Source organism: Oncorhynchus mykiss, chromosome 7, assembly GCF_057628025.1.
Source record: "Oncorhynchus mykiss isolate SJ-2025 chromosome 7, ASM5762802v1, whole genome shotgun sequence".
In the NCBI taxonomy this organism is placed as follows: Eukaryota; Metazoa; Chordata; class Actinopteri; order Salmoniformes; family Salmonidae; genus Oncorhynchus; species Oncorhynchus mykiss.
The window spans coordinates 12,367,742-12,381,094 of record NC_143028.1 but is presented as its reverse complement, the minus strand read 5'-3'; the positions used below and the strand labels follow the sequence as shown (position 1 = coordinate 12,381,094).

The 13,353-nt window shown below is 42.2% G+C and overlaps 1 protein-coding gene across 5 annotated transcripts in view; it reads left to right on the top strand.

Annotated features, from left to right (window-relative positions):
- Window positions 1–4,292: 4,292 nt before the first annotated feature.
- Window positions 4,293–13,353, top strand: part of LOC110527413 (uncharacterized) — a 30,383-nt gene continuing 21,322 nt past the window's right edge. Inside the window, exons 1-11 of one of the 5 annotated variants that reach the window (XM_021608664.3) lie at window positions 4,293–4,681; window positions 4,860–5,015; window positions 6,002–6,576; window positions 9,229–9,249; window positions 9,366–9,425; window positions 10,192–10,245; window positions 10,334–10,378; window positions 10,559–10,585; window positions 10,676–10,720; window positions 11,228–11,272; window positions 11,476–11,529. In XM_021608664.3, the coding sequence (XP_021464339.3) occupies window positions 4,874–5,015; window positions 6,002–6,576; window positions 9,229–9,249; window positions 9,366–9,425; window positions 10,192–10,245; window positions 10,334–10,378; window positions 10,559–10,585; window positions 10,676–10,720; window positions 11,228–11,272; window positions 11,476–11,529 (1,068 nt within the window). In that variant the 5' untranslated portion in view covers window positions 4,293–4,681; window positions 4,860–4,873. Of the gene's footprint in view, window positions 4,686–4,859; window positions 5,016–6,001; window positions 6,577–9,228; window positions 9,250–9,365; window positions 9,426–10,191; window positions 10,246–10,333; window positions 10,379–10,558; window positions 10,586–10,675; window positions 10,721–11,227; window positions 11,273–11,475; window positions 11,530–12,241; window positions 12,540–13,353 lie in introns of those variants that run through there. The other 4 variants (XM_021608665.3, XR_016497098.1, XM_021608666.3 and 1 more) reach the window with 4 other exon arrangements.

The following is a 13,353-nucleotide window of genomic DNA, read 5'->3' as shown; positions in this document are numbered from 1 at the left end:
AATCAGCCTTAGGAGACGGTCCTGGCGCTTGCTGAACTTTCTTGGGCGCCCTGAAGCCTTCTTCACAACAACTGAACCACTCTCCTTGACTTAACCATGGGTGACAGAGGAAGAAAAATGATTCCAAGCACCACCCACCTTTTGAAGCTTCCAGTCTGTTATTTGAACTCATTCAGCATGACCGAGTGATCTCCAGCCTTGTCCTCGTCAACACTCACACCTGTGTTAACGAGAGAATCACTGACATGATGTCAGCTGGTCCTTTTGTGGCAGGGCTGAAATGCAGTGGAAATGTTTTTTGGGGGGATTCAGTTCATTTGCATGGCAAAGAGGGACTTTGCAATTAATTGCAATTCATCTGATCACTCTTCATAACATTCTGGAGTATATGCAAATTGCCATCGTATGATGCAGACTTTGTGAAAATTTATATTTGTGTCATTCTCAAAATGTTTGGCCACGACTGTACTTGTCCAAATTGTTATATTGTGTTATCTTTTATTATTTTTTATCTTAGTTTATTTGGTAAATAATTTCTTAGCTCTTTCTTGAACTGCACTGTTGGTTAAGGGCTTGTAAGTAAGCATTTCAAGGTAATACATGTTGTATTCGGGCGCATTTGACAAATAAAGTTTGATTTGATTTGAGTCTGCATAATGCAGCAAGTGAATATTAATTTTCTCAAAACACAGCAACACACACATACACAGCTCCACACCCCCGACTGTGTTTAGAACAGTATGTACACTGTGCACAAGCTCAATTTCAGCACGTACACTGTCTTTCCACTAGAGTGTGGGGTTGCACTAGAAATGTTGGTCCTTCCTCTCCATCCTCATCCTTGGCAGGTAGCCTAGTGGTTAGAGCTTTGGGCCAGTAACCGAAAGGTTGCTGGATTGAATCCCTGAGCTGACAAGGTAGAAATCTGTCGTTTTGCTCCTGAACAAGGCACTTAACCCACTGTTCTCCGGTAGGCCATCATTGTAAATAAGAATTTGTTCTTAGCTGACTTGCCTAGTTAAATGAAGGTGCTAACCTGTTGCACCCTCTACAACCACTGTGATTATTAATACTTGACCCTGCTGGTCATCTATGAACGTTTGAACATCTTGGCCATGTACTGTTATAATCGCCACCTGGTACAACCAGAAAAGGACTGGCCACCCCTCAGAGCCTGGTTCCTCTCTAGGTTTCTTCCTAGGTTCCTTCCTTTAGGGAGTTTTTCCTAGCCACCATGCTTTTACATCTGCATTGCTTGCTGTTTGGGGTTTTAGGCTGGGTTTCTGTACAGCACTTTGTGACATCGGCTGAGGTAAAAGGGCTTTATAAATACATTTGATTGATTGAATGACATTTGAAAAATAATTTAAAATCCTCTCTTTATTGTTGCAACGTGGAATTAAGTGTGATCGTGAATGCTACCACTCAGTGTTAGTATTCCAGTATGGAATAGCTGGAATATCCTCTGTTATGGAAAGTGAAGAAGAATACATGCCAAATTTGAAGGAGAGCCTTCACTATGGACTACATTACTATTTTTGAATATATAGATTTAAATTGTTTATTGACATTTTTAAAATGTAATTTATTGTGATGCAATGTTATTTATTTTCTGTATCGATTCATAATTAATTTAATCCATAACCTGCACTTTCTATCATCTCCAAACATTTCCTGTTAAATTGCATTGCTCATTGTATTGCCTAAATTGTGGGAGTGGCTAATCGGCACAGGAGCCTACAATGTTTAATCGGGTCTGTTTTCTTGAAAAGGTGTTTCCTGACTGTGTGGAAGAGCCATTGGTTTTAGACACCAGCCATGTGCGTTTACTTTGTAAGTCTGCATTTTTAAAATGAGTAATTTTATTACAATTTATTTCTCAGTTCCTCTTTTAAGCCTTTTATATGACAAGGTTGTCACACCAACTTCCAAACGAAACATTCTTCTGTCTTTAAATACGAAAATGGATGAACGTTACTGAAGTACTGTGGTAATGATTTCCATGCCCCTGTCTCCTCAGGCTTTGTCTACACATGAGTCAGGGTTTTTCAACATTCTTAAGATGGTTTTGTCTGGTTAAGAAAGACATACACACTCTATAGCTCAGTTCGTCGGGGCATGGGGGACTCTACAAGAAGTCGAAAGTGTTCTTGATATAGACGGGAAACTGTTGAGCGTGAAAAACCCAGCAGAGTTGCAGTTCTTGACACAAACCTGTGCGCCTGTTACCTACTACCATACCTCGTTCAAAGGCACTTCAATCTTTTGTCTTGCCCTTTCACCCTCTGAGTGGCACACATACACAATCCATGTCTCAACTATCACAAGGCTTAACTTGTACATCTACACTGATTGAAGTGGATTTAACAGGTGACATCAATAAGGGATCATAACTTTCACCTGGATCCACCTGGTCAGTCTGTCATTGAAAGAGCAGGTGTTCATAATGTTTTGTACACTCAGCGTAAATTATTTTCAGTGGCCTTGTGTCTTTTCTATGGGGCTATCTATCTGGTATTTGGTATATCTAGTATCTATAAACTGATAATTAAGCATTTGTAACCCTTTATAAATCAATTTCATTATACCTGAAAGTGTTACTGAAATAAACACAGATACTTAGTTTCATAAGTACGTATAGGATCAGAAGACAGACATTGGACTAGATTGGATGCTACAACATCCAACTTTCCCTGTCAACTACAATTTATGTTTTCACATGTTGGCCACACCCCTCTGGAAATCCTTCACTGGCTGTTTCATGCTCTTCTTCACATCAATGTTCGTGGCGGTTTCAGCCGACACCTCGGCCATTCATCATAATGAAAGCAGCTTGTACTGCGATTCATGACAGTCCGTGACATGACCACTTTGATGGAAGACGGTCTACAGGAGACCTTTGACCTTTCACAGACACGTTCTGGATTGGTTAGTGCTATCCGGGATCCTTGGGACATCCCTACACTAAGTTCTAACCTGCTAGGAAATCAAAGAGAACGCCAACTCTGTACAGATTGCAAGCACATTGTGAATTGCATTAAGTGTGTGTTGAGAATGTACAAAGATGCTTTAGATTAACCACCTGGCTGCTCGACTTACTGTCAAAATCATGTCATCAGTTATCAGGAAAAGGTGAATTGTTGTCCTTGCCAAACCCCTTTTCAATTTACTGTACAGGTGTACATGCACCAATATGTATTGTAATATATTGTAATATACAATATGTATATCCCACTGGGAAAAGACGTCAGATCACCACCTTGTCATCAAGCATGAATTCAACTTGAAATGAACCAAACCGTGAAACATTATAGTTCCTTGATGGTTGAATTGAACTGAGCAGAGATCATTTTGGGCTGATCAGCACCATATAATAAGTGTCAGCGAGATCCTCACCATGTTTTATTTCTCTCACCATGAAAGGGGGAGGTATCTGAACCAGATTTGAGCAGGCCTATTTCTCACAATGGCATTCTTGAGTGGCAGCTCACCTCTGATTGCTTTCTGCCTCCAGGTTTGGAATACTGTGGGCTATAAAAAAAAACACGCTGTCACCACCAAGTGCACAGCTGGAGCAGAGCTGCATGATTCTCTTTCTGGCGGCCAGAAGTCTGGCGGCCAGGGAAATGGGTTTGGATTTTCACTACCTTTGCATGAGCTCTATATTTCAGATTTGGTTTCACACAGTGGAGTGAATCAAAAGTTTTAAAAATCTTCCTATTTAAAAATGCCAATCCATAAAGACAAGGTGAACGGGGTATTGTGAACTGAAACTGATTGTTGGAGTGCTAAATTCTCTGGAGGAGAAGCTACAGCTATTCTTTAAAAATTTTATAGTCTTACCTCACCCCCTGCAGCTGCAGCCAAAGACTAGTGCCTTCACATTAATGTGAATCATGGAAAACTGTGCAAGCAAGGTGTGCTGCCTAGAGCCCTAGAAGTAAATCTATACCAGTCTCCTTCCAAAAAGCTCTGCTTTGTTCTGTGGGTGAGGCTTCCCGGAAGCCATTATTCCCAGAATGAGACATCAGGTGAATATGGGTCAGAAACGGGAATTTACCCTGGTTCACCAGTGGATAATAGTAAAAGTTACAAGGCAACAAACAAGAATGGACAAAGGCCCATATTATATATATATGCATATACATATGGTTTTTGTTATTACAGCCCAGATGTGCCATCCCATCCCCTATTTATAAAAACAAAAACTATTATAAAAAATAACATTTCACCCCCACTCTCTCCCACAGCCTAGCCCTGCCCCTCGAGAGCTCCCTGCCCCACCCCTCTCCAAACATGGAGTGGTTGTGAGTGAAAAGGGGCTGGTTCTGACTCTACTGTTATTCACTGTGTCTGTGTGAGGATGGCTGCAACTAAAGAGACCTCAGGGAACCCAGTGTGAGCCAGAGTGTGTGAGCCCTTTCACAGACCCTCCCCTCACTGCTGCCGTACTGCAGACATCCTACCTGGCCTGACCAGCTCCCATCCTGCAGACTGGACACCATCACCACCACAGGAGCAGGACAATATCCGGAGTCTAAGTGGAACTTAACCTGAACAACACCTGAAACAGTCTTCATTTTTCCCTATGATTCTCTCTTTCGCTCACGTTCACCTTACCCTGTCCTGAACACTGAGCTGGGCTGAGTATATTGGAGACCTGAGACTGCAGCACTGTATCGTGAGTATGTGCAGGATCAAGTTAAAATGATACAGGTTATGGGTTTCAGTCAATGGTGGACTTTTGCACCTCTGTGTTGGTGTGCAGATGTTCATGTGAGTTTCTACCTGAACACAAGATTAATCTCTCTCTCGCTCTCTCCCGCTCTCTCTCTCTCTCTCTCTCTCTCTCTCTGGAGGAGAACAGGTGGTGATGTCCCCCTCTCTGTACTGGTTCTTGCTGCTCTGTAGACTCCACAGTCTCTGGGCTCAGGATGACTATGATGAGAGAACCGTGGACAGGAGAGGCAAGAACAAACTACTGACAACCAACGTCATACCCAAGAATGGCCAATGTAAGGGTCAAAAAAATGGTTTATTGTTTATTAGTTTGTTTCTTAGTTTGAAAGGAGAGACACAGAAAAGCTTTTCTGAGACGTAGTGTTGGCTAGAAAGGGTAGGATACCTTCACCTCAGAAAATACATAGGTTAAGCTTCCATCACTGAAAGAATGTGTGGCTACAAGAAAAACTTGCAATCATCTCATTTTAAAGAGTCTTTGGCAGAAGATGGGACCCACTTAAAAAATGATTATATCTCACAGCCAGTTTTAGAAACCCATCCATCTCAGTGGCAACTGTTCTGTTCTTTGAACAGAACAAGAGCTATGTATCCCCGGGCACATTCTCTCGGACATGTTTCTTTGAACATAAATGTGATTTATTCCCGGTTTATATTGGATCTGTGCCCTCGCTCCTTTAAAAATATTGTAGGTTAGGATGCCTCGTGTGAGTCGTGTCTCCTAGAGCCTTTTAGATATCAGACAGGAATCAGGAACATCAGTTCACAGTTCAAGTCATGGCGCCCCTCCAAGCTTCACTTCCACCTTGATCAATAAATCACATCAGACCTTTTCTGGGTTCAATCTTCTCTCTGTCATTAAGGTTCAGTATCTCAGAACTTAACCTTCTGACTTGTGATCAGTTGCTGGCCAATGTTGGTCTTGAGCTGGATGTGAGAAAGTACCTAGTTTGACCCAGGTCTGATCTCCTGCTTTGAAATGGTAGTGACCTCATCTCTGTGAACCATGTAATGTAGCTAGCTAATGTTGTACCCGGTACGTACATGATGATTGAACGGATGAATTAACCTTCTTTGGTGTTAACGGTTAACATAAGAAAGTACCCAGTTTTACCCATATCGGATCTCCTGCTTTGAAATGGGATTGACCCAAGCTCTGCCCTCTGCCAACCAAAGACTGACAAATTAGCAGTACCTCTTGTGTAATGTGCACGGTACATGATAAATTAACAATTGGTTAATCCTTTTTTCATGTTCTCAGCACTTTTGAACGAGGGCTGTGGCCTGGAACTGGCCTTCCTGGTGGACAGCTCGGAGAGCGCCAAGGACAACCACGCCCAGGAGAAGATGTTCGCCACAGATGTGGTTGAACGCCTGCAGGTGGTCAAGCTCCAGACGGGCCGGGCTCTCAGCTCGCGAGCCGCCCTCCTGCAGTTCAGCAGCCATGTGATCATCGAGCAGACCTTCAAGCAGTGGAGGGGGGTGGCCAACTTCAAGACTCGCATCGCACCCATCAGATACATCGGCCACGGCACCTACACCACCTACGCCATCACCAACCTGACCAAGATCTATATGGAAGAGTCAGAGCCAGGGAGCATCAGGGTGGCCATACTGCTGACGGACGGCATCCCCCACCCCAGGAACCCAGACATCTTCTCCGCCGTGGCAGACGCCAAAAACCAGGGCGTGAAGTTCTTCATGGTGGGCATCACGCCCGCGGCCAATGACGCCTCCAACGTGGCACAGCTTCGCCAGCTGGCCAGCTCCCCAGCCAATCGCTACCTACATAACCTTCAGGACAGGGGCATCGTGGACAAGGTCATCAAAGAGATTGTAAGTGCAACGTCATCACGTTTCATCATCTGGTTCAGGTTGTGGTTTGTTGAGATGTAAATTCAGTCCACATTTTTAGGTGTCTAAAGAAGAAGTCTCTCTGTAGTTTGCTGCATGTGTCTCATGGCTCTATAACTACTGAAGGTAGAGCATTTTAAATCTGTGTGGACTCCTCCCTCTTGGGAATTAGCATCCACCATCAGAAGGACAAATCAGGCTTTGTCAAAACCGGGCCATAGTTTGCTCATCGCTCTTTGGATATTACCATGTTTTCAACAAGCTGGGCCTTGGCAATGTGTTGAGAAGAAATGGATGCAAATATATTTGGATTACACAATATTATGTAGGCTTACTCATGTCAAGACTCGCATGCTTTTTCTTTGCCGGTTGGAAAGGACTCATGTATATTTAGTGTTTAAGCATTCAGTTTAGGACTGAGAATAATTGATATACTTTTTGGGGGCATCCTGTGTGGTTTCAACTCACTGCACCTGCTAAGTTGTTGTCATAGTTCCTGGTGATTTGGCCCCCTCTGTCATCGCAGACACAGTACCTTTATGATCATACTGTTATCGCTCTAGCACCTTGTTTAGTCTAAACTTGACATGGCCTCTGGCTGGTGTTCCTGAGGCATTTTGTTGGAAACCATTCTGGTGTTTCAAACTATTTTAACCACATTAACTAAAACCTCAGGTGTAAGTATTAAGGAAGTAGTCATGGAAATTAACCCATTGATGTCTCTCAAAGAAGACTAATTTGGGCATGAAACAGTACAGTAGGTCTAGAGACACAATGAGTTCAGGACCTGTTTAACTATAAAATCTATTAATCTACATTAAAACTCTTTGTGGAAAACTGCTGTGTGCAGTAGGAAGGAAGCTCAGCAAGATCATGCATGGCTAAGTAGCTCTATGAGTCTCACGCACACCACTCGACTTCTAAACCAACTGTCGACACAGGCGTTAGACATAACATGATCAAGAAAATCTGGTCATCAAATCCACATTAACCAGCAGCACTTGCATTAGTTAAGCGCTCTACTGCTAGATCCTTCTGGACTGGTTTGAGTTTCAGTCGGGAACCCAATAGCACCCAGTCCACACAGAGGCTTTCATCCTGTTTCAGGCAGCATCTGTATGTCATAAGACTGTCTGTCCCATTAGCTTGTCTTTTATCTCTTGTATGCTTCTGTCTCCGGCTGGTTCAGCTCCAACCCGCTCACAGTAAGAATAAGCAGACCTTCTGTGGTGGCTTCAGGTGCTTCTCTGCAAGCAGAAATATACTTTGGCTGCGCCGAGACGTTATATTGACCATTGCATGTGGTTTGTGTTTGTTTCTGTGGAATTTCAACCATTCTCCCACCATAAAGAATGTGTCTGGCTTTCATGTCCAGACAGAAAAGCAATAACAAGTTTTGGGCAACAGAAGAATTTTTGTGCCAGTTTTTTTTAGGATTAGGTCTCCAGCTGACAGGATCAGGGGCTGGAGGTTGTAGTAGACTTGTACGGTGAGATGGGGGCAGAGGTTGAGATGGACTAAGAACTAGTCACACAACTGAGTTTAGAGAACCCTGGGAAAACGTACCACTCCAGCCTAAACTTTCCTGAAATGAGCAACGTTAAACAGGTTACATGAACCAATCCCATATCACTTGGATAATCCAAAATGCACCTAAACAGGTATTTCAGCAATCAACATTAAAATAACCAGTCTACACACAATCCACATCGGCGTAGCCTTCACGTCGGTGATACAATGTAACTTTAAATTCTAATAAACGTTGTTAAACATTAAAGCTAGGCTACTTGTGTTTAATCTTCTGTATAACAATATGAGATGTCTAGCAGTAGGAATTTGATTGAAATCGCAAGCAACATGAATAAACATAAGCCAACATTAGCAGTCTGTTTGTGGCCTAAACTATGGAAAGGAACTACTGGGCAAAAACTGGTTGAATCAAATTTGTTTCCACATCATTTTAACAATACAATTCAACATGACGTTGAGTTAGCATGGAAAACTGATAGGATGTTTTTTTAAAGTCATGTATTTTTTTAATACCCAGTGACATTTCTTTGTTGATTTAACATTGAATTCACACTAGTTGACATCAGTCACATAGTATAAATGATTGGAGACAGGCGCAGGAATTTGTAATAGGGGGGTTTAATACTCCACCCAAAAAGACATGCCATGAAAAGGTATGGGGACGAAGCCCAAAACAAACACGTATATAAAATACATGGGATGTAACCCAAACAGAAGAGCGATGTTAAACCACAGTCTGAGACCCATAATAACAAGTGCACAATATACACAGTCCAAAAGCAATAACCCACAAGACAGTGGTGAATAAAGGGCACATATATACAATTACTAATCAGGGGAATTGGAATCAGGTGTGCGCAATGAGACAGTTCAGTGACGCCTAGAGGCTGGTGACGTAGACCTGCACAGAATGAGCAGCAGTACCGGGGGAATCCATGACAATCTCAACCAAACGTAAATCAAAACTAGACTTATGTCTGCACCAAGTGGGGAGAGGAATGTCCTGACTTTGTTCAACAATCACTTTCTCGCCATGAGATATGTGTAGAATAAATATGAAGTGGACTACATTTTGACCAATGATTTGTTTTTCTCATTTCACAGACGGAGTTGGCTGATGAGGGGGTAAGTCCCAGTTATCTAGACATACTGCATCCTTTTCACACATTAGTCAATGAACTTTCCTCTTTAGGAGTCTGAACTCCTGTCTGACCCCCTATGCTGTGTCCCTGTGGTTTAAGTGTCCTCTGGCCCTGAAGTGTGCGTGTGACAAGGGAGAGAGGGGACCCATTGGCCTCCAGGTAAGTGTCTGAACATGACCAGCATCACCCTCAAGCTCCCCTCGACATCAATACATTGAGATCACAGACCCCTTTCGAATTGAACATCCTGTAGTGGACGATTACTTCCAATTTGATGGACTGTACAGTACCAACACACAAAGCCTGCCTTGATGCTTACACGTGAGATAATTGAGGGGCTTTGGAAGGCTTTATTGATTTGCGTGGTTAGAGGAAATTCATATCTGCTTCCCTGAAGCAGTGGTAGTGTAGCAAATGCTGAACATTCCTACTTCACTTTATGATCAGCAAACCGGTACAGATATTGGCTTGGGAAAATCTGCAGAATTCTGCTGTTGTAGGTTACATAAAAATGTATGTTTCCAAGATATCTAATAAGGATGCATTCGTTTTTTTGAAGACAAAGGCAGTCACGATATCCTCACCAGTATATAGGTAATTGTAGTCATTTTACCGAACTTACAATTACTACTGTAGACTGTTCCCTTGGTGACCAGACATTGTCGACTATCATAATCTAGAGGGTCAAAACCAGGAAGCCCCACTGGATGGACTTTGATGTACTTTAGTATTAGGGCCTGTACACAGTAATCACCGCCATTATCCTTCAACAGCCCAAAAGAGCAGTTTCCCAAACCAGAAGTAGCTGCCATACACTGATCAGATGCTGTTAAGGAGTACACACACACACACACACACACACACACACCACAAATGAGATGTTTCCCTCCATACCATGCTGATGTGATTTCCCTTCCCTCCACAGGGCAAGAAGGGGAATTCTGGAGATGATGGGAACCCAGGTGTTAAAGGATCGAAGGTACTGGTGATTTGCTTTGTCTGTGTGTGTCTTCTTCCAATTAGTCTGTCATTCTGTTTTCAAAACCTTAATTCTCTCTTTCTTACAGGGTGAGAGCGGGCACAGTGGACTTCCTGGTCGAGATGGGGAAGAGGTCAGTACAGAGGGCATAACCAAAACACCTGCTGTTATATTATTAGATGAATGTACACAGCTGTTGACACAGACTTCAACAACTCAGCATTGCTAACTATAAAGACAAGGATTCTGTTCTGAGGTCTGTGACAATGTTTTGATCACTGTCTCCTCGCTAATCAAGATTGTTTCTACTCAGGGCAAGCCAGGCTACAAAGGAGAGCAGGTAGAGTATGAATCTCCAGATCAATATCCCTCTGGGTGTCCTAGTATTTTGTAAATGTGACACAATGTACCTACCTCATTTTCCTTGTAGGGGGAGAGAGGAGAATGTGGCACGCCTGGAATCAAAGGAGACAGGGTACAGTGTCTTTTTCTTTTGTTTTTTTCATCAAATGTTTTTTTATTTAGTCAAATTAAGTTACAACTCCCCTGCCCCCGTCCCAATCGCACCCCTACCAAGGACCTAAGGCAGGGGTGTCAAACATATAGCATGCGGGCTGGATCCGGCCCGCGACGGGGTCCAATCCCGCCCTTGGGTGGTTTGAGTAAATAAAAAAACATATTTAAACAATGAACGAAATGAGTTTGACACCCCTGACCTAAGGGACCATTGGGTCAAAGTGTCTTCTTTAGCTCCATGAATGCGAGCTGCAGTGCATTTTTGTTTAATGGTATTTTATGTGTTTAGCTTTAGTGTCAGTACATACCAGTCTGTTTATACTTTAGCCAACCTTTTGTGTTGCTGGCTAGTTTTTGTTTGTCTGGGCTATGATGTAGCACTGATGAATGCAGACAGTGTGTTGACTGTGCCTCCTGTTTGTTTGTCATGTTTTGACATGAACTGACTGACCCCCTCCTTCTCCAGGGGCCTGAGGGGCCCGTTGGCACCAGGGGAAACAGAGGGCTACAGGTAAGCCTCTGTTCTAGAATCCTTTGTGTCGGCCATCTTTGTTAAGAATGTCACAAGCAAGGTAGTTTCAATGGTTAGTCACTGACAGACCCCAGTTTACTATCTAAGTAAAACATGTCCTTCAAGCTGTCCTCTAAGTTTAAAACTCAATTGTGTTTGTATACTTGTCCATTTGTAGACTACTTTATTCTGTCTTCTCACAGGGGTTACCTGGTCCAAATGGCGATGTCGGGCCTGAGGGTCTCATGGGGAAAAAAGTGAGTTTTACTTAATAAAACCCAATACCTTTCATTAACAGTATCATTCACAGAAAGCCATTAGTTAGATGAACCACATCTGCCCATAGGATGGAAGAGAAAGCAACTACTTTGTGACTGACTGACTGACTGACTGAATGACTGGTCTGTCTTACGTGCCAGAATATCCCCCACTCCTTAGGTCACATTTGATCAATGGGTTGAAACTATCTCAAATCCACATGGATAACTAATCAACTACATCACAGTTTATTGGCAGGACTACATCAGTTCTGTCTGGGTTTATGGAATCTGGTTTGGATCAGATCTGACACCAAGTCCAGACCGAGACCAGAAGATAGTAATTTTGTCAAATCACCACCATAATAAGAGTGTTTCTGTGTTCATATTTCAGAACAACATATGGATTCTTTAGACATTCAGAATAGTGGAAAAATGCATGCTGAGAGAAAATAGAGCCACTCTACAAATTATTACAGTGGGGAAAAATATGCCTTCTATAACATGAAAGAAGGGCTAAGGATTTATAAAATCATTATTATAATTATATTATTATTTTCAATGATGTTCTGATTTAATCTCTTCAGTTTTTGTTGGAAAGGAAAGGGTTAACACTGAAGTGAGAAAAAAAAACATCCAATCAGGATTTTTATTTTGCTGGTCTCTGGGGAGATCAATCTAGCTAACTAAGTCAGCCATTGGCTAGGCCATCAGAAGCGCGATAGAAGGCATTTGCCGTTAAACTGTATTTTGGCAACATTTTGGAATAACAGTGGATTCAACCAATCACATGTTGATTTATTGTGTGGGACCGTTTTTTTTTACAAAAGCCTTCTCGAAGGCCAAGAGGTCACTGTGCTGTAGTTTTCCCATGGCCTAGCTAGCTTTTGTTGTAGGCTAGGTTGCAGCAGCAGGTGTTATTGAAGAGGAGTGTTGTTGCTAATTTGTTAGCTTCCCCCTTTTCAATAATAACTTCAACAAGAAGTTATGTTTCAAATAATCGTCATCTGGTGAGTGGAATTGTTTTATTTATTGCAGCGCGCTTGCTGTTGTTAGCCATCTCTTTGAAAATAACTTATGTGTATGAAACATTGTTGCATTTTAACTTTAGTTTACCAGTTACTTTGTGCTAAACGTCAAATGTTTTTGCAATGGGAAATAAGTTTGATTGGGAAATGCTTAATGGTTGTGTTTTTGTATGCTTTTATGATTGGGACCCACTGGTTTATTATATCTGAGTGAATGGACTAGTTATCCTTTAACATCATGCTGTGTGTGACTGTTGTCTTTCCATCGGCCCTATGTAGTAGTGACTGAAGAAGCAGGAATACTCTTAATTTTGCCCCAAAAAAAGGAAAGGCGCCCTGTGCGGAAAATCCTATGTTTTCCTATAGGTTTTTCAGATTTTCACTCTCAACATCAATTTTTTTTGTATAGAAAAAATATCAAGAACATAACATCTAAGTCCACAACAATGCTTAAACCAGATCATATCTGGGTGGGCCTGGCCAGTAGCAGTGGGTGGGGAAAAAAATCACTGAGCAAGCCAGTAAAAAAAGCCAAATTACAACCTATGTTGTGATAATTGCGTTGTTTGCTCTATAACCCATTAATTCATGTGCCACCAATATATACAATAAGGTTGTGACAACAAAAAGACAAGTCACACAGTGGTGCCATAAATTCAGCTACACACATACGTTTTTTTCATCACAAAACCGGCGGGGAGCTACATCTGTCCAGTGAAGTCCAGAAAGCTAATATTGCAGTTATCACCTGCAGCATGGTCAAGCAAGTTAATGTTTTGCCAGTTTACTAAACAGC